Source organism: Falco peregrinus, chromosome 1 (assembly GCF_023634155.1).
Source record: "Falco peregrinus isolate bFalPer1 chromosome 1, bFalPer1.pri, whole genome shotgun sequence".
In the NCBI taxonomy this organism is placed as follows: domain Eukaryota; kingdom Metazoa; phylum Chordata; class Aves; order Falconiformes; family Falconidae; genus Falco; species Falco peregrinus.
The window spans coordinates 88,127,921-88,152,849 of record NC_073721.1 but is presented as its reverse complement, the minus strand read 5'-3'; the positions used below and the strand labels follow the sequence as shown (position 1 = coordinate 88,152,849).

The 24,929-nt window shown below is 40.9% G+C and overlaps 1 protein-coding gene across 6 annotated transcripts in view; it reads left to right on the top strand.

The window, feature by feature from the left end:
• Positions 1-24,929, top strand: part of TC2N (tandem C2 domains, nuclear) — a 30,804-nt gene that overhangs the window by 258 nt on the left and 5,617 nt on the right. The window contains exons 1-9 of one of the 6 annotated variants that reach the window (XM_027793177.2): positions 26-386; positions 14,612-14,734; positions 15,394-15,624; positions 18,838-19,002; positions 19,901-19,992; positions 20,605-20,680; positions 21,740-21,840; positions 22,704-22,820; positions 23,672-23,863. In XM_027793177.2, coding sequence (XP_027648978.1) covers positions 14,668-14,734; positions 15,394-15,624; positions 18,838-19,002; positions 19,901-19,992; positions 20,605-20,680; positions 21,740-21,840; positions 22,704-22,820; positions 23,672-23,863 — 1,041 coding nt within the window. In that variant the 5' untranslated portion in view covers positions 26-386; positions 14,612-14,667. Of the gene's footprint in view, positions 1-25; positions 387-8,613; positions 9,652-14,611; positions 14,735-15,390; positions 15,625-18,837; positions 19,003-19,900; positions 19,993-20,604; positions 20,681-21,739; positions 21,841-22,703; positions 22,821-23,671; positions 23,864-24,929 lie in introns of those variants that run through there. The other 5 variants (XM_005241916.4, XM_027793175.2, XM_055813269.1 and 2 more) reach the window with 5 other exon arrangements.

Here is a 24,929-nt window from a genome sequence, read left to right as displayed (position 1 = left end):
CCGGGAGCAGCCCGAGGCCCCGCGGTGGCGGCCGCCGCTGGAGCCCGGCACACGGCACCGAGGCGGCGCGCGTGTCCCCTGCGGGCGGGCGCTGGAAGCGGTGCCTTGCTGCCTTGCCGGGCCCTCGGCGGAGGGGAATGGTGGGCTCTGCAGTGCCGGCCGGGCCCTGTGCCGACCCCGGCAGCCCCGTGACGCGTGGCGACCTCAGGGTGGCGGCACTGCAGGGCGAGGGGAGCAAAACCCGCGGGGGCGGCTGGCTCCCGGGCTGTCCTGCCGGAGTGACTCCTCCGTGTGTGTCACTGATGGGACCGAATACAAGATAGCTGCCTTCTGCGCTTATACTTGGAGTATTTAAACGTGAATACACAGCGGTACTTCTGCAATTAGTAAGTTATTATTTTCTCACTGTGCATATAAGGCTCCCGAGAAACAAAACCTAACAGCCTTTTTTACAAACCCTGATGTTTCACTTGATGCATACAGATGGGTACACTGAGTGGGGCAGCGTGGTTTTAACGCCAGAATTCTTTAAGGATGGCAGGGTATTGATGTACGTGCTTTTTCTTGGTAGGCTGAAGCCTGGCGGCCTGGCGCGGGTGGCAGAAGTTGGTGTCAGGGCAATGTGTGACAGGGCTGTGCCACCGCCCTGCAGTGCCGGGGGGGATTGCAGTGAAGGAGGACCTTGCAGTGCCAGGGGTTTGTTTGCATATGGCGGTATGAGTTTAAATTTGACGTTGTGCTTCCAGGATTTGGCTTGGGATGATGGGCTATACTGTCTGTCAGGTGATGGACCTTGATAAATGGAGGCATGTAGGAAAATAGTAAAGATACTGAACTACTACAGAATTAAAGCTTCATGTAAATTACGTCCAGGATTAAATTGTACTTAAGACAGTCTCACACTGGTATTGCTATAAGAAAATATCCTTGTAACATCCAAATATTCTGTATGAATTAACAGCTAAAAATTATTATAGGCAACAAATAATTAATTGGATCACCTTCTCCAGGAACACTTCAGGTAATTAGAGATACAGTTTATCCAAAACTCAGAAGGAAGTTGTGACTGTAGCTAGAGTTTCCCTTCTGTACTGGATGAAATTAGCATCAGAAAATACGTTTTGTTTACTGAAGTTTTAACCTGCTGTCTCCAAGAGTGCTGTTAAAGGAGCACGCCTGATTGTAAGCAGTTTCAAACTGTCCCGTTCAAAAGCCACAGTGTAACTCTATAATGCATACCATACGGCTGGGTTCCTGGGTGGTTCAGATCACTGATCAGCAGTCTGAAATAAATGTAATCTTAAATTAAGCTGATCTTGTAACTTTCCTTCAGTGTGGAAATGTGCCCAATGACTCATGTGACGCATTTCCCTAGATAAGAAAACAAAGGTTGATATGGTGGCCATTCCTACAATGAACACTTCCAGTCAGTGCCGTTGTAATTGTGCAGGAAGAGAACTAGATCTCAAGGGGGATGTACACTGGGCCACAGCTGTCAAGTGCCTGGGCATCTAAATGATCCTGTGGGCACCCACTCCTCAGAGCTAGATCCTTGCAGTCCTAACCCTTGGTCTCTGATCTGTGCAGGCTCAGTTTTTTCCTGGTAATATTCGCTGAATGCATTGAGGTCTGCTGCTTGATATGCCTTTAGTTTTGACAGTGTTGATTAGTTAGGTGCCCAAGCTGTCCAGGGATCCAGAAGAAAGGTGTTCTTGACAAGTTGCTCTTGGAGAGCCCAAGTGTCTTTGAATTACATATAGATGATCAAGACCACTTAAAAAACATGCAGGGGAATATATTTCCATGCTTTTTTTTCTCCTCTCCTTATTCTTTCTAGGCTTTGTCTAGAGCTGTTACCCTGATGTGAAGAGCCAAGTTCTGAATTTGTCTTTCATTTCTCAGGAGAGTGCTAGAGCCATAAACTTGTGTGTTGTTCTGGGCTGGTGGTCTCTGACTCCTTACTTATGAAACCATTTTGCCTTGCTTTCAATACAGAAATATTCATTAGGTGAGCTGTGATCCTACAGCTCAGTAGCTATGGCATGAATCCAGGAGTGGAGAGGTTTGATTTCTGGTCCTTTTTCCAGCTGTATGTTAAATATTAAAATATATATTTACAGAATACATATGTTTAAGTAATATTACATTTCAAGAAAAATGTATTTATTATTGAAGTTCCCCTTGATTCTTGCAAATACTTATAAAAATCACACCTACTGAAAACACTGTACCCAAAGGGTATGTTGGACTCTACAGAAGTCCCATCAATTCCACTGCCCTTCCCTGCACTTGATTTAGGTGATGGATCCCTAGGTGATTAAGTCCTCTTTCTCCTTATGCTATGGAAAGAAGGAATGTGAGCAGGATTGTTCAGTCAGTCATGCGTGTGTAGGCTATTAATTTACAGTGTTAGAGAAAAAGTTCAAGACTCTGGCCTCTTTGTTGTAATCGTTAAGCTCAGTCTTCTTACTTGTTTGTTCTGACACTTGTGTTTTCATATCAGCTGGTTGGCTTTTCCCTCAGCCTCTGTTCATCATACTTGTAGGTGTTTTAGTTTCAGATGCGTGTTACTCTGAATGCACTCTCCAGGGTTGTGGCTTGGCTGTGAAAAGGGCAGTCCTGCTCTGGCCCCTGTTTTCCTCACTGTGCATTCTGACCCCACCTTGTGCAGTCAACCGCAGGGGGAGTTGAAAACCTACTTTTTTTTAAAAAAAAATAAAATGTTATCTTGGTGGTTTAGGTTTGCATCATCTAATCAGTGAGCTGGGCCAACTCATCATGCAGCTGTATGTTTACTAGATCCACAGGAATGGTTGTAGGCAAGAGGGAACCGAGCTGCCCTTCTGGTAGCAGCCAGACCTTTAGGCAATTTCAGTTCAGGCAGATGCAGCCCCCATATGTGGTGGGCAGAGCCAGAGGACCTGCCTTAGAACAGCAGCCTCTGCTAGGAAGCCAGGCTTTGGCTAGCTTTGGCTTATACCAGAAGTACCCTTTGACTTTGGTGGAAACATTTAGTGAACTTGTTTGCTTGATTAAAATGCTATTTACTTAATTTAGTGAATCTTGCATGATGCATATCCTGACCTATTGCTCCCCTCTTCGGACTTTTGTTTAATTTTATAAAAGAACAACTTTGTTTACACTGAATTGGTGTCTCCCAAGATACCTTAAATCTGGTAAATATTCTCTTAAGTAGGGCAACACCCAATCTCTGTCAGCAGAGAACCTAAGATCTCATCTCCTTAAAGTGAAAGGCAAAGCGGGCTTTGACTTTTAAGTAGGACAGCATGAGTCTGGGTTAAGGCATGTTGTCATTCTGATTAGTAATGCTATTCAGGCTTCACCAGAAAGATTGCTTATGCAGAGAAAAATTGTGTTGATAGTCTTCTGCAGCCAGAATGAATCTTCAGACCTAAAATGAGGAGCCTCATGTGGGAAGAGGTTCAAATCCTGGGTTTGATTTGAGCTCGTTTGTGTTGCATCATATCTCTTACTCATGTTAATACATCAGACTGTGCAGAATTAGTGAGGACACTTCTCTTAAGCTTAGTATGAGTATTTGTTTGCCTGTCATCACCACTGAAGTTGACATGAATTCAGTGCCAAAAAAAAATTTATGTCAGCAATCTGATGCTTATCTTTCCTGTAAATTTTACCCTGGTGATTTTGTTACGAAGCTTTGTTTCCCAGTGATTTAATAGCCACACTTAAACTGGGGAGAACAGATACTAGGTCCCAAACGAAGGCCCTTGGTGTCTGGGAGATTCATGTGTTCATTGCAATGAGCTTTGGGTCTGGCCTGAAACTCAAGTTCTGGAGTTGATGCTTTGGCAATTAAACCAACTTTGAAGTCCAAAAAAGCAGTCTATAAGGACCCGTGACCCAGTGGCCTCAAAACCTATTGGGCACTTAAGTCAATTTGGCACCTATGCTTTGGAGCCTGGAACCTGGATGTGGACTCGTACTGTGTGCTCCAGCCTGGGCAGATGGGCAGGAGGCTTGGCAGGAGCTAGAGGGGGCAGATAAAGAAGGGCTAAGGGGGCGTTCTCTTTACAAAATTCAGGCATCCAGTCCACTGTGTGTGTATCTGTTCGGTGAGAAAAGCGCCTGCCATACAGGGAGGAGGGTTAGGCTGAGGTTTAAAATAGCTTGAGCTAGCAGCGCTTCCGTGGTTAGCGGTGAAATGATCCAAAAACACGCTGTGTTTCCTGTTTCTGAGATGCATGAAATGTTGTTTAGCACTGATCTTCTAGGTGACAACAAAACATTCTGATGACCAGTTTCATTTCACAGTAGAGGAAAATTCAAAACCTTTCAGGTCTGAGTTGGGGTTTTGGTGGTTTTGTTTTTCCGATATCCTTTTGCGAAATGGGATTGTTGGCCTCTGGGTTGGGAACTCTCTGTCAGTCTCCTGTTCAGGTTCTCTGTCTGCTCAGCAGTGACCGGAGTAGCTAAAAAGTTTCCTCCATGAAACCTTGATTAAATACAGACCATCTCCCTGAATCATCCTGTCTTTTGTTCAGTTCAGTGGTATGTGTATTTCCAGATCTAGTTTCACCAATGTGTGAAGTCATGGGTCAGAAACCTCTTGTGAAGAGTGTTGATTTAAACTCCACAAGATTAAAAAAAAAAACATACATTGATGGTGTAGCTATTGTTCCCTTTGTTGTTAAGCAAACCTTTCCTGAGGGAAAAAAGGGAATGGCAAGTTCATGCTGCCAACTTCTGCTCTCAGGGCTGCTGTCCTCCCAGAAGGGAGCGGAGCTCCACCACCACGCCCCATAGCTGTAGCAGCATTTGGCCAACAACAATTGGGATGTTAGATGCTCCCATAAAATTGAGACAGTTCTGATTTCTTCTGGGTTTTCCCAAAGTCGATGCAAAATTCTTTTGAAATATCTCTTTTGTGCAGTGCCTTGTTACCACTCATTTGCCTGAGCTGCCAGCTACTCCAGCCAGTACAGCTCTCTGAGAGGCACTGCACAGGCTGTTGAAAGTGGTTGTGGGCCTCTGGTCTGGGAGGATTCAAAGCAAAAAAAGAGTAGTTGTACTTTATAAGGATGGGCTCCTCCTGGGCTTTTAAAGTGTGTTTAAAGCTTCCTGAGCTCAGTGCCTGTGCCCTGCAAAGCTGTACTCCCAGTCTGTTTTGGATTTGAATTAATTAAGATCAGTTCCCATTTCCTGTTCTCGAGTCACTTATTTAATCTTTTTTCATATATGAGATGTACTGCAGTCACCTATTCCCTTTCTTAATCTCAGCCACAGTCTTTTTTATACAACTTACATCCTTCCTCTCAGCACAATGCTGTAACTGGTTATAGAGTGACAGTGCGGAGCAGAGCTGCTGAACAGGGAATCCTCATCCTGTAGAAACTTCATAATCTAAAGCTTTTTGTTTTCATCATGAAACAGGATAATTATTATACGTAAAATAACTATTAAATAGTTAATGTAAAATAGCTAATAAAAAACTGCTTAACCTAAACCAAGGCAGTAGGGGTGTGGGGGTATATGTGTGTGTATATACATACATACATACATATATATATGTAAAGAAATATTCCATCCTGAGTCTTGTAGGTATTCAGGGTTCCCTTAAAATGGTTTAATGGTAATGAAATTGTATTTTTCCATGCAAAACTGTTTGGGTTTTCTTCTTATTTCATACATACAGGAGGAGCTATTTTTTGTTAGCTGTCTGGATATTATATCTGTATCCATGTGTTTTTTCTGTATGGCTCTGTGGTCATGGCAGAGGCTCAGGAGTCCTGGATGCCATTCAGCGCTCTCTTTCAGTATTGCATTGAGATGGTTTCCAAGGGCCATCTTTTCAAAGGTAGACACGTTTAGCCATGTTAGGGAACTCCACTGCACAGGCAGATGCTCTTGCCTAAAATACCTTCTTCTTGGCTGTCCTGTTGAAAAACGCATCCAGATGTTTCCAGTTCTTTTCGGTATCGGGGCTGTGGAGGGACTGCTGACAGTTCTATTTTTGTGGCTTCCTGGCATTACTGCAGAAGGAGAAAAAATCGGATTAAAAACTGACACAGAATACATAAAGAAATTCTGAAGTTCTAAGTTAGATTGTAAAGTAACTATTGGTGATTGTCATGATTTTTTCCTAATCTGCTTAGAGCAAAAGACTTATCTTATGTTGAATTCTTTCCATGTTCTCATCAAAAGCCAAGTTCCTTTTACAGAGATTTCAGTCTCTTAAGTTTTATTTTCTGGTGTCCTGACTTCAACTCTTGCTTTGCTGTTTTCCGTCTGAGTCCAAAATCATCCGCAGTCCAACATAATGGATTTATTCTTTTGTGTTTACTGCCCCAATACATACCATATTGTACATCCTTGTCCAAGTCAGTGAATTTATCTATAGTTCACAGGAACAGTGTTGTCAGTTTAGTAATTGAATGAATTGGTTACTTGCCTAACACAGCATTAGGAAGAAACACTCTCTCCATCAACTTTTACAGCCCAGAACATAGGGGATTCAGCATATTAAGATCCCAAGTTTTAAGCTTTATCATGGGATAGATTTATAATGTTCCCTTCTTAATTCAAGTATAAATCTTGCGTGCGAAAAATTGGCTCAGATTTATGAAAATTGTTCTTTTGGCCCTTGTAAATGATATTATTAATCTTCTGCACACTGGGGCAGGCTTGGATTAAGTCTGCATTTAAGGGCTGCAGGTGCAAGGCTATAGTGCTGAGCCAGAGTCGGGGTGTCCCTTGGGGCTGTGTCAGGGGATGACTTTGGATCGTGTACTTGTGCCAGGGCTTGTTCCCCTTCTCCAAGGGGTGCCTTGAAAGCAGAGGCAGTTGTTCCTGTAGCACAGTCACTCAAGCACACACACCTGCTCAGCTTTATTTTTCTTCAGGGAAGTAGGCAAGAGCAATTACTTCTTCTTTGTGACACACTGTGGTGGTCTGTGCCGGGGCTGCCTGTGCAGATGCGCTGAAGGCTATTTGGCCTCCTCCAGTCTGGAGCCCTGGGAAGAAGCAGCTGTTGAGCTGAAGGGAAACCACAGCTAGATTGCAAAAGCGCTCTTTTTGTAGGGTTCAGCTCAGGGCCTGTGTGAAGTGAGACATACATTAGATCATCTTTGTCTGGGCAGAGAAGCTGGAAGGAGAAGGGAAGATTGCAGTGGGACACGGTACGGTCTCTCACAACAGCATGTAGAAAGACACGGCTGTTCCAGGCAAAGCTTCTGCCCTGGTTCAGTTAGAGCTAGACCTCTTTGGCAGGAGAACATACAAAGCAGCTCATGGGATCACAGTGAGCTCTGCTTTTACTGCTATGACAACAGCTCAGCTAAGAGTTGACTTCCGAGTTGGTTTTCTTTGCCTCAGGAGAAGCCTGCTAAAGCTCAGTAAGTAATATTTTCTACAATTGTCACATCCCAGCTGATAGCAGTGAAGTATTGAGCACTCCTGCTGATGAAAAGGGTTAACTTTATGTTCAACTGTTACCTCTAGGAGACCCCAGCAAACAGTATCTTACTTGCACGCTCAGGCAGTCACCAGAGGGACCATGGAGATGCTGTCTGTATGCTGCCATCCTCCTCCACTTGCTCAGGATATCGCCAGGAGGATGCCAAGGCAATGGTTGACCAGTAGCAGTTTGGGATCTCAATACAGTGCTGCAGGAATGAGAGCAGTCTTGCCTTTGCAAATATTAATTAATGAAATATATTCTCACCTCATGTTATCCTATGACATGGTTGAGCCTGAGGTGCATAGTTTGGTTGTGGTATCAGCCTAAATAAAACTGGTCAGAGAAGTGGGATAATGTTTTGAGAAGAACTATACAAAACAGACTTGAGTGGTGTGAAACCTACAGTTTTAAACTTGTCTACATGACTTGCTTTGGTCTACTTAGCTTACTGAAGAGAAATATAAGGGAAAGTTAGATCCTAATCTTTTAAGATCTGAGTGAAAAAGAGATACTGCTGATAATTAACACTCTTAATATAGCAAAGACATAAAAACTGGAAATACAGTTAAAATATTAAAAGTGCAGGCGATTAGCTATTGAAATATTTTCTGAAATAAAACCCAAATGTCTTCCTGCTTACATTGCTCAGCATCGTGCTGGAGTAACTGGTTGAAATCCAGTGGTGTAAGTAACTGAGGAGGGTGGGACAAGGGCACATAATGGGCCTTCGGGTCTTCAAAAGTAAGATTCTGCTTTAGCAAACTGTAGGTGAAAAAGAGAATTCAGCAGGGCAGGACTGTGCCGGTTTGGACCAGTGGTCCGTTCAGTTCAGTTTCCTGTTTCTGGGATCAGTGAGAGGAACCTGTGACGCTTCCCCCAGTGGCCTGTTGTGCCATCATTTACAGCACGGGAAAGTGCTTCCTATGCCTAGGCCGTTAGTGGTTTGTTTGCATCACGGAGCGTGACACTTTTACCAGCAACTTTTTACCATCTGTGTCTGTTGCCAGATGTAATTGTGTAACTGCTTACAATGCCGCTAGGCTCTTTGCCCCAGGAAGGCTGTGCAACAGTCCATCATAAAATTTCCATCGTTTAACTAGGTTAATGATGCATAGTCTTTTTTTTTTTTCAGTTTTAAATATGTAATTACACTTTTTCTTCATTTATTTGCTGCACTGGGAGACCTTTGCCTGTCTTCATTATGTTTCTGTTGAACTGTTTTAAGATGTCTCTTCACAAGAATGCCTTTCTGATTGTGTCCTTGAAAAGCCGCCTTGTAACGTTTTCTTCTGTTGTGTTATTTCAGCATCTGCTTTGTGATCTACAGCTTTTAGGGTGAAATCCTCTTCTCTTTCCAGGCACAAAAGAAAGGAAAGCCTCACGTTTTGTTTCCTTGGAAGGCAGAAGAACTGGAATAATCTCTGTGTGCAAATTCCCAGAGCTTTCATGCTTTTCCCCGAGTTGCACTTGCAAGCAGAGAAGGAAGGTGTATGTACACACACACACTAGTTACTACATAAATCACTGTTGTAGGGTTCTGCTGAAACAGGCAGAGATAGGAGCCTTTTACCATGCACCTGATAGGTGTGTGCTGGCATGACATTTTTTGTTTCCTTTTTTTTTCCTCTTCCTCCAGACAACCTACTACTACCTAGGTTTATAATGAACAGGAACAGAAACTCAGACCCACTTAAAGTGACTCTCTCTCCTGTGTGGATGTTACAAATCAGACCTGCCTACAGTCCCAAATAAATAGGGCTTTTTTTTTAAACTGCAGGCTTTATGTCTTTGGCAAGTACGTGCCCATGCATGGCACTATGTGGGTAGGTGAGTGCATGGGCTGTCCTTGCTGCTACGGTAGCAAGGTACCTGGAGGCAAATTTCTCAAAACTATTTATTTAAGCTGTACTAGTGTTTACCGGTTTTGAGATTCAGTGGTCACAAGCCACCCCGCTTCAGATGAAGAGCTGCACTCCCAGATGCTCTCCCCCAGAAATAAAACTGCAAAACAGCTGGCTGTGGAAGTTAAACCTTTCGCAGCATCTGCACCGTCCAAAGAGAATCCTTCTGACCAGCAGCAGAAGTGGCTTTTGCTGTGCTGTGTTTTTGTTAATCATCTGGAGACCTGCGATGGTATTGTTACACTCTTTGAAGGACTTACAAGACTGGGATTAACTGCATCTCCTGGATCTGAAAGGCAGAAAGGCACAGAGGTAGCATAAATGTGGTGTTTGGCTGAGGTGTGAATTGGCAAGCTTGAGCTCGCTTTCTTCACAGGGCAGATCCTCAGATACCGCAAAGTGTTGTGGCTTCACTGGGGCTACTGGAGTTGTAGACACTTAGGTCATTTGAGGATCTCTCCCAAATGTGTATTAACAACTGGTCATCTCTGATTCCGGATACTTTCTTTTATACCTCCTGCTTTGTGAGGAGTTACGGCTACTAGAAATTTTGCCATGATTGTTTCTGGAATGCAGATCTAAGAATGCATTTTATACATTTACGGCTAGCAATACATCTCGTAACGTTTGAACCTCTGGTTTAGCCAGCTTTCCTGATTTAAGATTAGTTATTTCACCTTTGTGTCTATTGTGTAATTTAAAATGTGTTACCTGATCAATTCCTATGGAGCAGTTCTGTGATTAAATGCAGTAAAATACGTAGGCAACCTACAAGCTTGTTGCAAAACATACCCTTTCATCATAAGGCAGAAAAGACCTGACAATTCTTTTCAGATTGCTTTCATCTTTTAATATTTAATATTGCAATCACCCCTTTTCTATCATGTTCTTTTTATTTAATGAGTTGTTGAAAATATTTACTTTCTTCTCCAAACTTCTCTGTCTTGTAATCCGTTCTGGAGGCATCTGGAACTGAAGTCTTTGATACTCTGTTTATCTGATTTTAGCTCATTCAAAATTTCTATCAGAGAAATCTGGAAATCATTAAGATAATTTATGCTCGCCATCTAAACCCATTAAAATAGTAGTGATTGTAATTCTCTAGGCTCTGTGTCTGTGTGGTTGGTTTTTAAACTTCGTTGTTTCCAGGATGTTCTAATAACCTTGGCTCTCCTGCCTTAAGTGTGGAAGGACTGTTGCTGAGTTACATTTGATTATCTTATTTTGGCTTGATACTAGGAAGAGAGGAATGAAAAAGCTTGCTGAAATCCATGGAAAACACCAAGAAAGAGAGAAACTTTGAGACAGAGTGACAAGATCTGGGTTCAGTTCCCTCTTCTGCTGCAAGTGATTTGATTTCTCTATCTCAGTTTTTTGTCTGAAAATCAGGAATATTTTTTTTCTCCTGTCCTTTTCCCAGTCTATTATCTCCAGAACGGAGGATGTCTTTGACATATGCATCTTGCCTAACAAAAACTGATGCCAAAACTTGGAGAGAGGGTCAAGGAGTCCTGACTTCTTGTTAAGATAGATGGTATTCCTGGGAAGTCAGTACGTTTTTGGAACTTGGTGGTGCAACTAATGAATGTCTCTACAGTTCAGGTTTTTTTGGTAAATTTATTCCCAGACAAATGCATGTTAGTACAATCTTCTAATAACTGTTAAATGATACTGAGAATTTTTGGGTAGCTGACACCAGCAAAATATTCTGGTATGTGGGAGTTTAACCTTTGATAAAAATGTCAAATTCTTTCAAGATCATGAAATACTTCTTTAATCTTATACAAGATTTTTATTCATTTTCAGTTAATAAAATATACAATAGAACCTGCTAAATTTCTCTGTGTCACACATGGTTAAGACTAAACTTTGCGTGCAGTAGAAAGTTGTATAACTAACCATAGGCAACGTGGGAAATACAGATACGAGAAAACACATGAACTGGGAGGCATGCCATCTAATTTACTGCCAGGATTGCTCTTCTGAACTAAAACAAAAAACTAAATATATTTATCTCTGTGGCTTAATTAAGTGAATTGAAACTTTAAAAAGTAATTGCGACCATCCATGTTGTAATTTCATGAACAAAGCAAAGTGCTGTAAGCAGGATAAGGGAGCACTGTGTCTAGATGATCTGTCCCTCAGCAAGTGAGGTCATTTTTTTGTAATGTGGCTGTAGTGTAAGCCTAGGAACATGAACACAGATTTTGTCACTGAAACCATTAAATTTTTAAGCTTAAAAAAAACCAAAAAGAGTAAACTGTTCTAGTCACTTACTCTTGGAATGTTCTTTTCAAAATACTGTATTTAAGCTCAAACTGGATTGGAAATTCTAAGCTATGTGTCTATATATTTTGGCATTGGCTACCGATATTGCCTTGCCTACAAAACAGTAATCTGTAAATAGTATATTCTCCTCTGTACAGTAGGTAGTGATGAATTGCTTTATATTTGTTTCAGATAGAAAGAAATGTATGAATGTTTACATATTGATAAATGAGGAGAAGGTGGTAATGGTCAAAGACTATCACAGGTTACGTGCTCTTACTATGAAAAACATGGTCTTTTGTAAGGATAGAAGTGCAAATTATGAATTGCATTGTTACTGTTACATCCTCAATACCCATATGTAGCCCTTTCTTTCTAGGTAAGGCACTCAGCCCAGCGATGGAAAGGCAACTGCTTGTGACAGATGCTTTACATTTGTTTATTTGCTCACATTAATAGTTTCAGCTAAACAGTTCTGGGGAAAGAAATCACTGCCATGAACTGAATTTTCTCTGGTGCAGAGAAATTAACTTTTCTACTTTATGTAGCTGGAAAGTAGAGTGGTTACTAGCATTTGGTTTCTTCACCAGCAGTAGTGAATAAACTTAATCTGAACATTCTGAGATAAAAGACTGCCTGCACAAACTGCCACTGAGGCTTAGATACCATTGTTGCAAAGCTTAGAGCAAATGAAGCAGCTGTTTCAGCCCAGTTTAAACATGGTGAACAAGAGTAAAACATATTAACTCCAGCTGTGTCCTGATAACAGCTGGGAGGGAAAATCACTGCATGGGAACCTTAAAGTAAACTTTGAATTCTAGCAGACTTGGCTATTGTGAGTGCACCTCTGAGGGAGGAGCAGTGGTGAATATTTGATGCTTAGAGATGAGGAGAATTTGATAAGAAATTCCCGTGCCTCTTTTTGTGCTTCTGTAAAGATGTAGAGCGGGTTCTGGAGTTGGTGGTGTCACTTCTGAAGATTTTCGATGCAGATCTCATACTGTACTTACACTCATGCAATTTCAAGATCAGGGCAAGTACTGAGTGATGGCTTCTGTGCAGAGTAATGATGTCCCTTTTACAGCAAGATATTGTGCCCCTGCCCTGTCTGCTTAGAGATTATGCTGTAATTTCTTCATTAGTGTTCCATTTTCCAGAATAATATGTACCAATATTCAGGCTACTTCTGAGGTTTTTATATTCAGCTCACTTGCATTCTGTTCATTTTGGTCCGTTGACCACAAAAAGCAGTATAAAACTAGAGGAAATAATTAATGTCACTTACTGGTAAACCCAGCAAAAACCATTCAGAAGCATTGTCTTAAACAAAATATTCCCTTAGGTCCTTGTTGCAGTCGAATAATGGTTTACTTAGGTTTAGGTCTAATGGGAATATATTTTAGGAATTTCCTTCTAATCAGTACTTGTGATAGCTCATGATTAAGAACAATTCTGGAACAGTCGTGTAGTTGTAAGAATAAACCTTCATTATATTTCACACTAGTATTTTAAAGATAACAGGTTAATTCAAGGCTTCCTCATGCTGCCACATGCTCTCAGTGACTTTGCAAAACTGGGAAGTTAAAACATAAATAGCGGTGCTGAGGTACTGTAGAGCACACAAGAGCGGGTCAGTAAGTATATGCTGCGTTTGGTCAGTAGTTGCAAATTGATACATCTGTTGATAACTTTCAGTTGCACCCTGCCTATGGAAATAATGTTAAAACAAGAAAGCCCATATTTTCCAAGATGAGATGTCTGTAGCTTAGTATCTCCACCTGGCATCCATCAGAATGTTGAGGTGCTTTTAATGAAAGAAAAGTTTTGGGGATATTAGTGTTATTTCCGCAATGTTTATGTGGTTCTGTAGCTGTCTTGGAATACCCATACAAAGAAAATGATGGCACTGTTCAAGCTGCAGGTGGGAATGACTTCTGTGCTAGAGCACAGAAGCTTTCGGCAGTTTCTTGCGATTTAATAACTGAGCAAACGTCCATTTTTATGTAATTGTCATCTTCTCTCTGTGCTTTTCCCCCTTTCTCTTAATTGTCATCCTGCATCACTTCAGCTTATGTTCATGTTCTGTTTGGTGTCTTCTAACCTTTCTGGAGTTGGAATCATGTCTTGGGTATGTTCTACAAAGAATCTCGTGTACTTTAGGTACATGTAAAAGGACTAGGCTTAGACAGTTAAGGTTTTGGACAGGAAGCAATGCAGCTGTCTGTGTCCCTCTGAAAAGAGAACATAAGGATATGAATAAAGACATTTAAATGAGGCCAGTTAGCATTGTCATAAAGTTCTTCTAATGTTAACCAGCTGTTACAGACTTGTTCTCATTCTTTAGTAGATTACATGCCTTTTATTTTGTTGGAAGTCAGTGCTCTCTTATTTCTGTATGCATAGCAGACAATTATATAATAAACCAGGTCTTCAGTTTCATATGTATACAATTATGAGAAAGCAGTAGTTCCTCAAAGAAGGCAATTTTGGCATAATTCATAAAGAGTGTTTTCAAATGTAAAGTATGGAGTATGTTGAGTGAAAAATGTAAACGCATATGGATGTATGTGAAAATAGTACATGAGTGAAAGGTGATAGGAGAAATAAGAACAAGGGAAACGGAATAAAAAACACATTTTGCAAATGACTTAAGACCACATCAAAACAGCTGTAAAGCTGAGTAAACTCCAAAGCCCAGTGGCACACTCAAATATGAGGAGAATTCTAGTGTTCCCGAAAGACGGGGACCTGTCTGAGTGGGTCACTGAAAGTACTTGGATGCCATACGTTAAAATGATTGTCTCTTTCCTTTTGCTTTTATATGAAAAATAATTAGTCTCAGTGAGAGAAATCTAATGGTTCTGATCCTTTCATGTCTGAAGTAACTTTCTGATTGACCCTGGGACTGTGTCAAATAAGCAATCACATATTAAATAACTGATAAAATTGCATTTTGATTGCAGTTATTTCCATCTACTACTGTTTGGTTTATTGTGTTTTTCAGGTTTGATAGCTACACTGGATCTTTGCGGTCTCCTCTAAATTGCAACACTGAAAACAATGGCAACTGAATGTATAAAAAACTGCTGTAAATGGTGTTTCTGCATGGAAAAAGAAAAAAGTGATCGTGAGTTCTGACATAATGACATTGACTAAGGGTTTTGCTCTCATGGCTTCATTAATGATGAGATTTTCCATTAATAAAATGACTGTGTCACCCCTGATAAACTTGAATTCTTTTACAACATCCAAAATTCTTTCCATAACTCCACTTGGAGATTGAACACATGCTTGTTAGTGTTATGAATTGAAACTGAAAAATAGCATTTATGTGAAGTCTGCTGCTAGCAGCCTAGAATGCTGTCCAAAAAAGCTAGCTTTTGTACCTAATGTTGTGTAAAGGTCTTGTATCTTTCAAACTCTAAGAGTGAACACTTCTTTCTTTTTTAACCTCCTGTGGATTCACTGTTAGGGTTTTCTTTGGTGTCTTAGTTGTTTGAAGAACTCTTCTATGATACAAGTGTACCTCTTGTAAAAATTCACTTAAGAACAAAGTAGCTATGAATATAGAAGCTTGGGGGACAAAGAGCTTGGATCAGTACAGGTGTCATGAGGATGAATATCTTCTCCAGGTGCTAGTCCTGAATGCTGGTAAAACTGAATACTAACAGCTGTTAAGTAGTGTACAAGCACAGATCCTATTAAATAAAAGAAATCTGTTCATAGTATTGTTCAAAATTTAATGCACATGTGGACTGTCTTTTTCTTGCTCTTTATTTTTAGCAGTTTCCATGGTGCAGGAATCTGAAGCAGTAGCTGCAAGCAAGCCAACTATTGCAGAGAAGCCTCCATTGTCTTCAGTGTCAGTGAAGCGTCAAGTTGGCTGTTCAGAGGATTATTTGCTTTCTAAACTGCCCCTGGATGGTCAGGAGGTACCATTTGTGGTCCCTCCATTCAAATTGGCTTATGTACAGCCAAAGAACCTTCCTAGTATCTCACATGCTGGAGGGATTCAAGGTAAAATACAAAAAGCATTGCTGAAATAGTTTTTTAGCTTCTACTACTCTTTGAAAGTTGTCGCATATTCCTACTGAAAACATATGTTTGCAGAACTCTTCTAGAAGCCTGGTCTTGTTTCTTTTTTTTTTAGGTTTTATGTTTTAGGTAGAGGTTTTAGGAAGGATGTCATCTCACTATGAATCTCTGTGATGTTGCATGAATAAAACTGAAAGGGAGATTTGCACACCAGTGCTCATACTTAAAGGAAATAGAAGCTTTAGTAAAGAGTTTATTTGAGCCAAGGAAAGACCTAAAACATCCCCCAGCGTCCAGATCACTCAAGTAAAAGAGGAGAGTGGTCTGGCTTTTGTGTCTAATGTACTCTGATGTGTTTTAACATACTAACACATCTTCTCAAATTCTGCCAGTATTCTGCCAGTAAGTAGCATGTGCTACTACATGGCCTGTACTGTTCCCTGCTCTTTTTGCTGCTCATTGGGAGGCCAGGGGTCACAGATCTCAGTGGTATAAGGTTGCACATGATACTCCGATTCTTTGCTTTACAACAATCTTGTGCTTCAACTGCTGCCAGTTAGTCTCATGCTCAGACTGCCAAAATCATGTACATGCAGTTTAGACACAGTGGCATTTTTTAAGAATAGGAGCCTGGCCCAGTAACATGAATTACAGAGTGTATGTTATCTCTAGGCTCTTGATCCTGACAGAAGCAGCCTAGAATTAGGTAAGGGAAAATTTTGGCAGGGGGCGTATGTGAATGGTTGCTTTCTCTAGAGATGCTTTGCCTTGAGGACGTGGTAAGATGGTAATAGGCTTTTAGTCCCATGTGATTTTATTTCCTTTCTGAGGGTGGAATTCTTAATAACTGAAAAAAATGAACCCCAAGTTGCATAATAACTAATTTTGTGCTTGTATGGTTTTACTCCCACCCTTCTCTCTTCTCCCTAGGTCCTTGCTGTTGCTTTTCTCCTGCATGCCTGTTACCAGACTTCCTCCTGTCCCTCACCCACCCCTGCTGGCAGCGCTGGTACCAGAGCCCAGCTAATCAGCCCGGCAGAGCTTTTCCATATAGATTGGCCATTCTGTGCCCAGTCTGTTTAGTGTGCTTTATTTGTGATGTCTGCCTTACCAGCCATGGACAGACAACCTAATAGCTGGAGGCAGAACATGTAAGGCCCTTCTCATCTCTGAGCCTCATCTCCTTCAGCCTTTCCACTTGCCTGCTACTTCAGCAGCTAGCTCTTGTAAGTCCTGTACTTGGATGAGGTATGGACATGCAGGACATGCTCCTGGTAATCACCTTTCCTACTGAGTCTGGGTTCAGGTTCTGCTTTGCTTTTTTGCACTTCATCCTCAAGGTACTGTACAGAGAAGTCCATCAAGGACTCTGAGGAACTAGTGTTCTCCAGGGAGAAGGAAGATGTGTCTAACAGTCTTTAGATAAATGTTTTATTTGTTCGTGCAGTTCTACACAATCTTATCAGTCAGTGACTTGTAAACCAGTGACTTGTCTTCATTGGGAATTCTGCTTCATCATTTCTGAAGGACCTGGTGAATAGAGTGGCCCTTAGGTTATAAAGCTGGGAGATCTTCTAGCAGGATGACCTGACTGTTCATAATTGTCTCTCTTGAACAAATATTTTAATTTTTTTAACAAATATTTGAAAAGCGGCTTTTATGTCAAGTAGGCAACTTCCATTTCTGTTTCCAAATATAAATACTGAATTTTTAAAGTCTAGCTTTTTAAGCCTCATTAATTTGTGTTTTAAAATTACAAGTTTACTTTTTAGGGAGATTTACTAAATAGAGTGAAGTGTGCTGTCATTCTTTCTTCACATTAGCCAAAGCACCAGCATATTCAAAGAATGTGTTTAGAGTATTTGCTGCTTAGACCATTATTAAATATCTGTAGACGTCCAAATTCTGCTCTCAGTTCCACTCCATTTTCTGTGCATGTCTGACCATTCTCCTTTAGTGAAACAGGACATGCTCAGTGTTAGCTCTTGGCATCCCTTCTGAAAGCTATTATGTTCTGGCAGCGTTTCTCTTCAATACTAGCTGCAGTGTGCCTCGTGCTGTCACAGAAGTAAGCTAGCAGGGAGAAGCGTGTTCCTGGTCTGGAACACTGGCTTTTCCGTTATCTGCTGTGTAGCAGTTCTTTATGGCCTCACTTGTAGCACTCATCCTCATGTACATCATGCTCAAGCCCATTATACTTGAATTCTTGCTTTATCATCTCTCATGTTCCATGTCAGTGTTGGAGTTATTCTTTTTTACTTACTCTACTAACACCTGGAAGAAAGGATTTTACAGCAATAGTAGTTTGCCTTTTATGGGGCAATGCACTTGCAGAATTGAAGATACTTTATAATGGGGTAAAGAACTTTTTAACAGATAGGTTGAAGTCCAGGGAGGTGAAGTGAAGGAAGCAAACATCAGAGCATGTCAGAGTCCAGGTCACCCCATCCCCATTCTCTACTTTACTGTTCTATATGGCTTATTTTCACTCCAGACAGACAAAGTGAAGCACTACAGCAGTGTTCTTTACTGTTCTGCTGACCAGGATGTGCATGGGTTTTATGACATTATGGTAAATAAAGGAAAGAAAAATAGGGCAGCTGTGCTGTACTGGGCTGAGTAAAGGGCTGGGATTCAAGCATCCTCAGATCTGTCTACTTGTGCCTCAGCCAACAATTAAAGTCATTTTGGCCCTGCAATTTTGCCCCTGACAGAGTTCCTATAGAAACTGGATGACAAGGAGACTGCAGTTGCAGGTTGCATTATCTTTCCATACAAGACCCTCCTGAAGGTCTAGGGGCCTATTAGATGAGTGGGCATGTCCTGGGGGTAGGTAGCCAAGTAAGTCAGAGTTTTTCAGTACACATGGCTTTACCTTTGCTGTTAATTTCTGTCTGGCTATCTCTGCCTTTGGAGCCTTCTGTATTTTAACTAGGTAAACATTTATTGTGGAACTCCCAAGACAGGGTATGCATAACTTTTTAGGGGCAATTTCATTCTGGTGTTTGCTAGCACACTGGAAATCTGGCATAATGTATATGTATGTTTTCTTTTCTTTTTTTGTCCTTTTCCTGAAGTAGATAACTTGGAAATATTTTGTCCTTTGCCCTGAAGGCACTCTGCCTGCCTTATGAAGCCAGGCAGCATGTGTTATGTCTGGAACTCTTGCATTTGATGTTTACTTGTGCTCCACAGAATCTACCAGAGCCTCATTTGGTGACCGGAAAGCAGAACTGCACAGCGTGTACCAATGGCCCCACTGTGACGTCTACAACCCATTCTATTTGGAGCATCGGGTTTCGCCAGATCTGATTAGGCGCTTCCCAGCAAAATCAGATAATAGGAAATTATATGGATCAGGTGATAAGACCACACCCTTACTTTTCTGTCTTCCTCCCTTTCCCAAGGTTTATAGGTAAGAGAAAAATCCATTAGTCTAAAGAAGACATGTTTGATTATAGCAGTTCTCAGACTGATCTGTATTTTATAGCCACTTCTTGGTTGGTGAACCAGCTGTGGAGCCAGCGCTCCTTGATTTCCAGCTGTGCTGTTACTTTCTGTCTTTTAGGGGCTTAACAAGACTTGCTTGCATCACACGAAGGTGGACAAACTGGCAAAGCAAGCTAGCATGTCTGCCTCCAGTGCAAAACTGATCTACTTAACCACGTCCAGCTGCTGAGGGAACTACCCTTTTGTAAAATAAAGATCTTGCTTTTGTGTTATAGCAAGTACGTGTCATCTTAGAGTTAAGTAAGACTTGCTTTGTCTGAGACCTAGTAAGGGTGCAGAGTATGGTGCTTTGACACTGTGATCAGTAAAGCCAGGGAGATAAGGCCAAGTTTAGCAGGCAGCAGGTTTTTGCCACTGGGGTCTTTACCGTGGAAAAATTTGAAAAAGGAGATCAGGCTAAGCCCCAGGTCTGGCTGACAAGATTAAAAGACAAGGCTTTTCTGTTTTGCTAAAGTATCTACTAGAAAATACATTTCTTTTGAGGAAATAACTTTGAGGCAGGCTCCCTATTCTACCATTGCTACAAAAATGGAATTGATTCAGGTATTTTAGTGGCTTGGTTTTTCCATTTTGTCATTTCAGGAGAGTGTTTTAGGAAGGGAAGGGGGGAAAGGTGCTGACATCCTTAGATGTTATTTAGCTAGGTTTCAGTTCTACCATAGGTCTACTTAAATTTCAAAAAAACTTCTTAATGATTCTTTTTTCTAGAATGTTTACATAATTTGTATTGTTTTCTTTGTCTTTTTAGTTAGTGATCTAAGACCTAGTGCTTTGCCTGGATCACTTGATGTAAGCCATTCAATGTTTGATCTCAGAAGCCCACCTCATCGATTCATGAAGGTGAGTTCCCCTTGTAACAGGTTATACTCAAACTCAGTTTGCTTGGTGTATCTGTTCCTGTTGCATTGCGTTTTCAAAGTAAAAACTGAAGGGCATTCTACTACGCACTGGAAGGGCTACAAGGAGAAGTTCAACATCTTGACAAACTTCAAGAGGCTCTTTCCTGATGTCTTCTCTGACTCCTACTGTTCTGGCCCAGTGGGGCTGTTGAGAAACATGAATAGGCTTATTAGGCAGGACAAGACAGACAAGAGGTTGTGGTTCATCATCTTGTGATTTCTCCCATCAGTTGAAAAGTGGAACACTAGAAATTTCCATTGATGCAAAAAACACTGCAATTTTTTTCAAATAATCATCTTTTACATAGAGATGAAGCTGCATATATATCAGTAAGCAAAAAACATCTGTGCTGGCCATATGTGTCCTCTATTAGCTCTTTGCATCAGAGTAGTAATTCCATGCTCCTGGATCGAGAGGTTAGTAGGGAATGAGACAATTATTTGAAATTGGATACTGGTTTTGTTCTCATTCATGCCTTGTCTGATGGTAGAATCTCTGGGGTTTTTTGCATCTCTTGCTCTGAATGAAGGGATTTGGTTTTTTTCTCCCCAGAGATACGATTCATTGTCCAGTGTACCTAGCAGTACCTCTTCCAGGAAGGATTCGCAAGGCAGTAACAGGAGTCTGGGTAATGTTGTGTTTACCATATAATGAAATATTTCCCTTTGCACTTGAAACATTAAGCTGTCTCTACTGTTGATGGGTTTTTTTTAGATTTTTTGAGGGGTTGGGTGGTTGGTGGGGTTTTTGGGGTTTTTTTGAGTTGAATCTGATTAGCAGACCAGTTGGGAGATTACTTTGCAATTTGAAATTAAGAGTTTTGAATGTGCACCTTCCTGTTGTCAGAGGATTGAGCAAATGAGCTTTCCAGGAGTCCTCATGCTTTTGAAAAATTAATCCTCAGATTTACTACCGCAGTGAACCAAGAGAATGCAGCACCTTGGTCACAGCTCTAGTCCTTTTTCATCTATCAGTATTTTTCTGTGGGAAGTGTCTGGAATCCAATACCCATATTACACTGAGAATTAGGCAAGAATAATGCATGCAAACCTAGTATCCCTATTCATGAAAGAATGCTGAAGAAGTGGGGATACTGCAAAATAAACCCTCAAAAATTAATCAAATCCCCACAAAAGTCACCCTACTGAAAGTCAGAATTTCACCCAGTCTCCTCAAAAAGAACGGGGGGCAATGACATAGTTTCAGTCATGAAGAGAAAAACTGGATATTAAATGGCTCTTCTGACTTGGAGAAAAGCATCATAGTAAAATGTTCGCTAGGCTGGAATTGAAATATGAGAAAGAGAAAAAGCAGGCCAGTTCATAAACTTAATAGTGGAAGTAATTAAGGGAAGTGATAGATTATAAATGTGTTCTGGGTATCTCAGGCACATGCTTTTTGTCTTTCTAAAAGTTGTTTGAGTACAGCACAAGTTATTAAATTAAATAGGGATAACTGAGGTAAATGTGAAGGCTTTTAGCTATGCAGAAGGTCAGGCTACAATATTTTGTCCTCAAAATGTAGGTGTTAAGGTATTTCTAACTTATTTTGAGATAAGTTTTCAAAGATAAGCAGTACACCTACTAATGAGTTCCCTTATTCTTGAAATACTTTTATTCTGTTTATTCTTGGAAAATTTTAAGATGCTGCATTACTTCTAAAAACATTAATTGGCTTTCTTCCATAGATACTATTACATTATCAGGTGACGAACGAGACTTTGGAAGACTGAATGTGAAGTTGTGTTATGTTTCTTCTGTAGAACAGATTTGGATCACAGTTTTACATGTAAGCAAATACAAATAACTTTATTATTTACTCAAACGACTATTTTGCTATACTTAGTGTTAATTCTCATTAAATTTGGTGCTCTGTTACTTTACAAAATACTTTTAGGAGAAAAAGAAAATTACTTTTAAGTATTAATATAAACACAATTTAGTCAAATGTAATGCTGGGCTTCATTCAAAGTATCTTCCTCTTCCCGCCCCACCCCCATTGCAATCTCTGTTCTGCTGCAGTCAATAGTAAAGTATTATAGAACTCTTTAGGTTATTATACGTATGTTCTGATTGTGGAGTGAGGAACTGTTCAGCATAGATAAGAAAGCTGAGCGGGTCATAGATGGGTCCTGCTGTGGAAGTTTTCCTGTAGAAATCTGGAGGCAGAAAACTGGAGCAACTTTGAAGGCAGCATTTAACTGACTTTGAACCTAACAGTTCCTTCAGGGAAGAAGAGAACATGTAGCTTCTTGTGACTTTTTTGTTAGCTAACGTGATTCTGTTATGCTAGCTGTCTTATACATTTCCAAGAACAGTGAATAATTTTTAGACAATGGAACTTTAAGTAATCAGAAACCTCATAACTACATGAAGTGATAAATACTATGCAAGGGATTTAGTGATTGATCTGTTGTCAGATTGCCACATATCGAAATCATTAAAATCTGCCAAGTAATTTTTTACCCTCTGGTTGTGAAAATTTAATAATTAAATTATCTGAAGTGACATAATCATTACACTAGTTCTGATTTATATTCAGTAATACAGGAGTTATGCATAATTCAAGAACAATGTAAAAGACTGTTTCTAAGTTGTCTGAAGGCCAGAGTCTTAACATTGTCTAAACTGACTGTGTTTTAAATGTTGCAGTGCAAAGACCTGAGCTGGCCTTCTAGCTGTGGGGAGAATCCTCGTATCTGCGTCAAGGGAATTCTCACACTGCCCAAACCAGTGCATTTCAAATCTTCTGCCAAGGAAGGCTGCAACGTAAGTAGAGGTGGGGGAAACACCACGAAATCTTATTTCCCCCAAATATAAAAGTGGAATGTAAATGGATTGTTAAAATGGCCCAAACATCCATGCCTGTGCCATATTTGCTGTGGTAGTTGCCTAGGCTCAGGTTACTTACCCCCTCCCTTCCTCAAAATTCTATTAAAAGCCTTGTTCCAGTTCCTCCCCCTATACCCTGTCTTGTGTTGTACTGTTGCCGTCCTTCTTGCCTGTCTGCAGGACAGATATGCTCATAGGGGAATGAACCATGAGCTGCTGGCCTTGGCAACTCAACGGTGGGGGACTGGAGGAAGACTGGGATACCTGTAGGTGCACTTTCACCCCGGGGAGGTAGATATGTACTGCCTCTCACTAGGGCAGGAGATAAAGTTCGTACTTCCTCTCCAGAGAAAGTAGTAAGAATTGGTCGCATGGGACCACTGATAGTGGCAGTAAAGGAACATTAAGGGGGTGGAAGGTAAACCAACATAAACCACACACAATACAAGTCAAAGGTGAAAGAAAATAAAACTAGCAGGAGAGACTGAAGCAAAAGGCCACAGGAGAATTTGCTATGACCATGTGTGTATGCTGTTGTAAAGCTCCAGAAGAAATAGCCTCAACTCATTATGGTAGTGAAAAATAATCCAGAGCTTTGTCCCTGCCGGGGTGTGACAATGAGGTGGTGAGTCTGTGGGCACTTATTGCTGTAAAAGCAGACTTTTCAGTGGCAACCTAAAATGGTAGCTGGGAGCAGTGGCTAGGACCAGGAAGCCTTGGTTTCTAGTTTTCTGGCTCAGTGCAACATCAGTACCATAATGAAGTTACTCCTCTGTTTTTCTTTCTAGGATATTGAATTTATGGAAACTTTTGTATTTGCTATTAAACTGCAAAGCCTGCAGGCTGTCAGATTGGTATTTAAAATCCAGATACAGACTCCCAGGAAAAAAACGATTGGAGGGTGCTCCTTGGCACTACGGGACCTCAGCTCGGAGGAGTCAAGTCATTGGCTGGATATATCTCCTCCTTCCAAAGCACCTGTAAGTGCCAATACTGCAAAAGCATGTTGTTATATCACCTAGAAAGTTGATGGAAATGAAAGTAAAATAATTCAGTACTAATTTAATCTTAACAACAATCAGGGGGTTTCTTTTTTCCTCCTTTTCCTTTTTTTTTCTCCTCAGGAAAGGTGTTTTGATGGGGAAAAAATGCAGACTTTTGAACTCTGCACATGGATGTTCTTGTTGTAAACTTCAGCTGTTTCTGGGAAAAGAGCTAGAGCAAGCTCTTCCACACCATGGCTCACAGCTTGAGGGAGGGACGTTCTGGGGAAATGTTCAGCAAAGGGAACCAGGTGATTGCCTTTTCTGACCAAAAAAGCATCAGAAGGTCTTTAGGACTCACAGCAAGAGCTCAGACCAAATGGTATCTGCTTTTGTTATGGAAGAAAAGTGCTGAGATCTTCAGTGGCTTGAAACTGCTGAGATAGCTATATATTTAATACTCAGATTGCATGTTGTGAAGTAATAATTCAGCCAGTTCATTCCCATTACTGTAATAAGAAGCAGGTGGTTTTCACAGTGGGATTTCCTTTCCCCCTACCCTTACTTTGTTTGTTTCTTTTACAGGTTGTGTCTAGACATTTGTATTTTCAACAAATTAAACTTGAATTAGCAATTTAAAAGCAAGTTTTATCTAAGTGTGTCTGAGTAATGAGTGATGCTCTTGATATCTAACAAGTTACACTTGACATTTTTTAGTTCTAACAAGAATAACCATATTGCTTCAAAAGCAGTAAGGTTAAGGGAAAGAAGCAGCTGTTTTAGAAATGGCTTCATCCCAGTGTAAATTCCTGAATCATCTCACAGTTTCTCTGTTTTGGCTTTTCTCACCATTATATCCAAAAGCCCTCCAGACACTTTTGGAATTCATCCTTCTACTACCCCGTGAGGCAGCAACCTACCCTACTTGCCAATAGAGGGCCAAAGCTGAGAGTGGAGTAAGTGGCTTCCTCTCGGGGCTACACAGAAATTTTGTGGCAGAGCTTCAAAGAGAATTTGGGTGTCTTCGATGAACTGGAGCCTGACTTCTCTTTATCTGACCTGT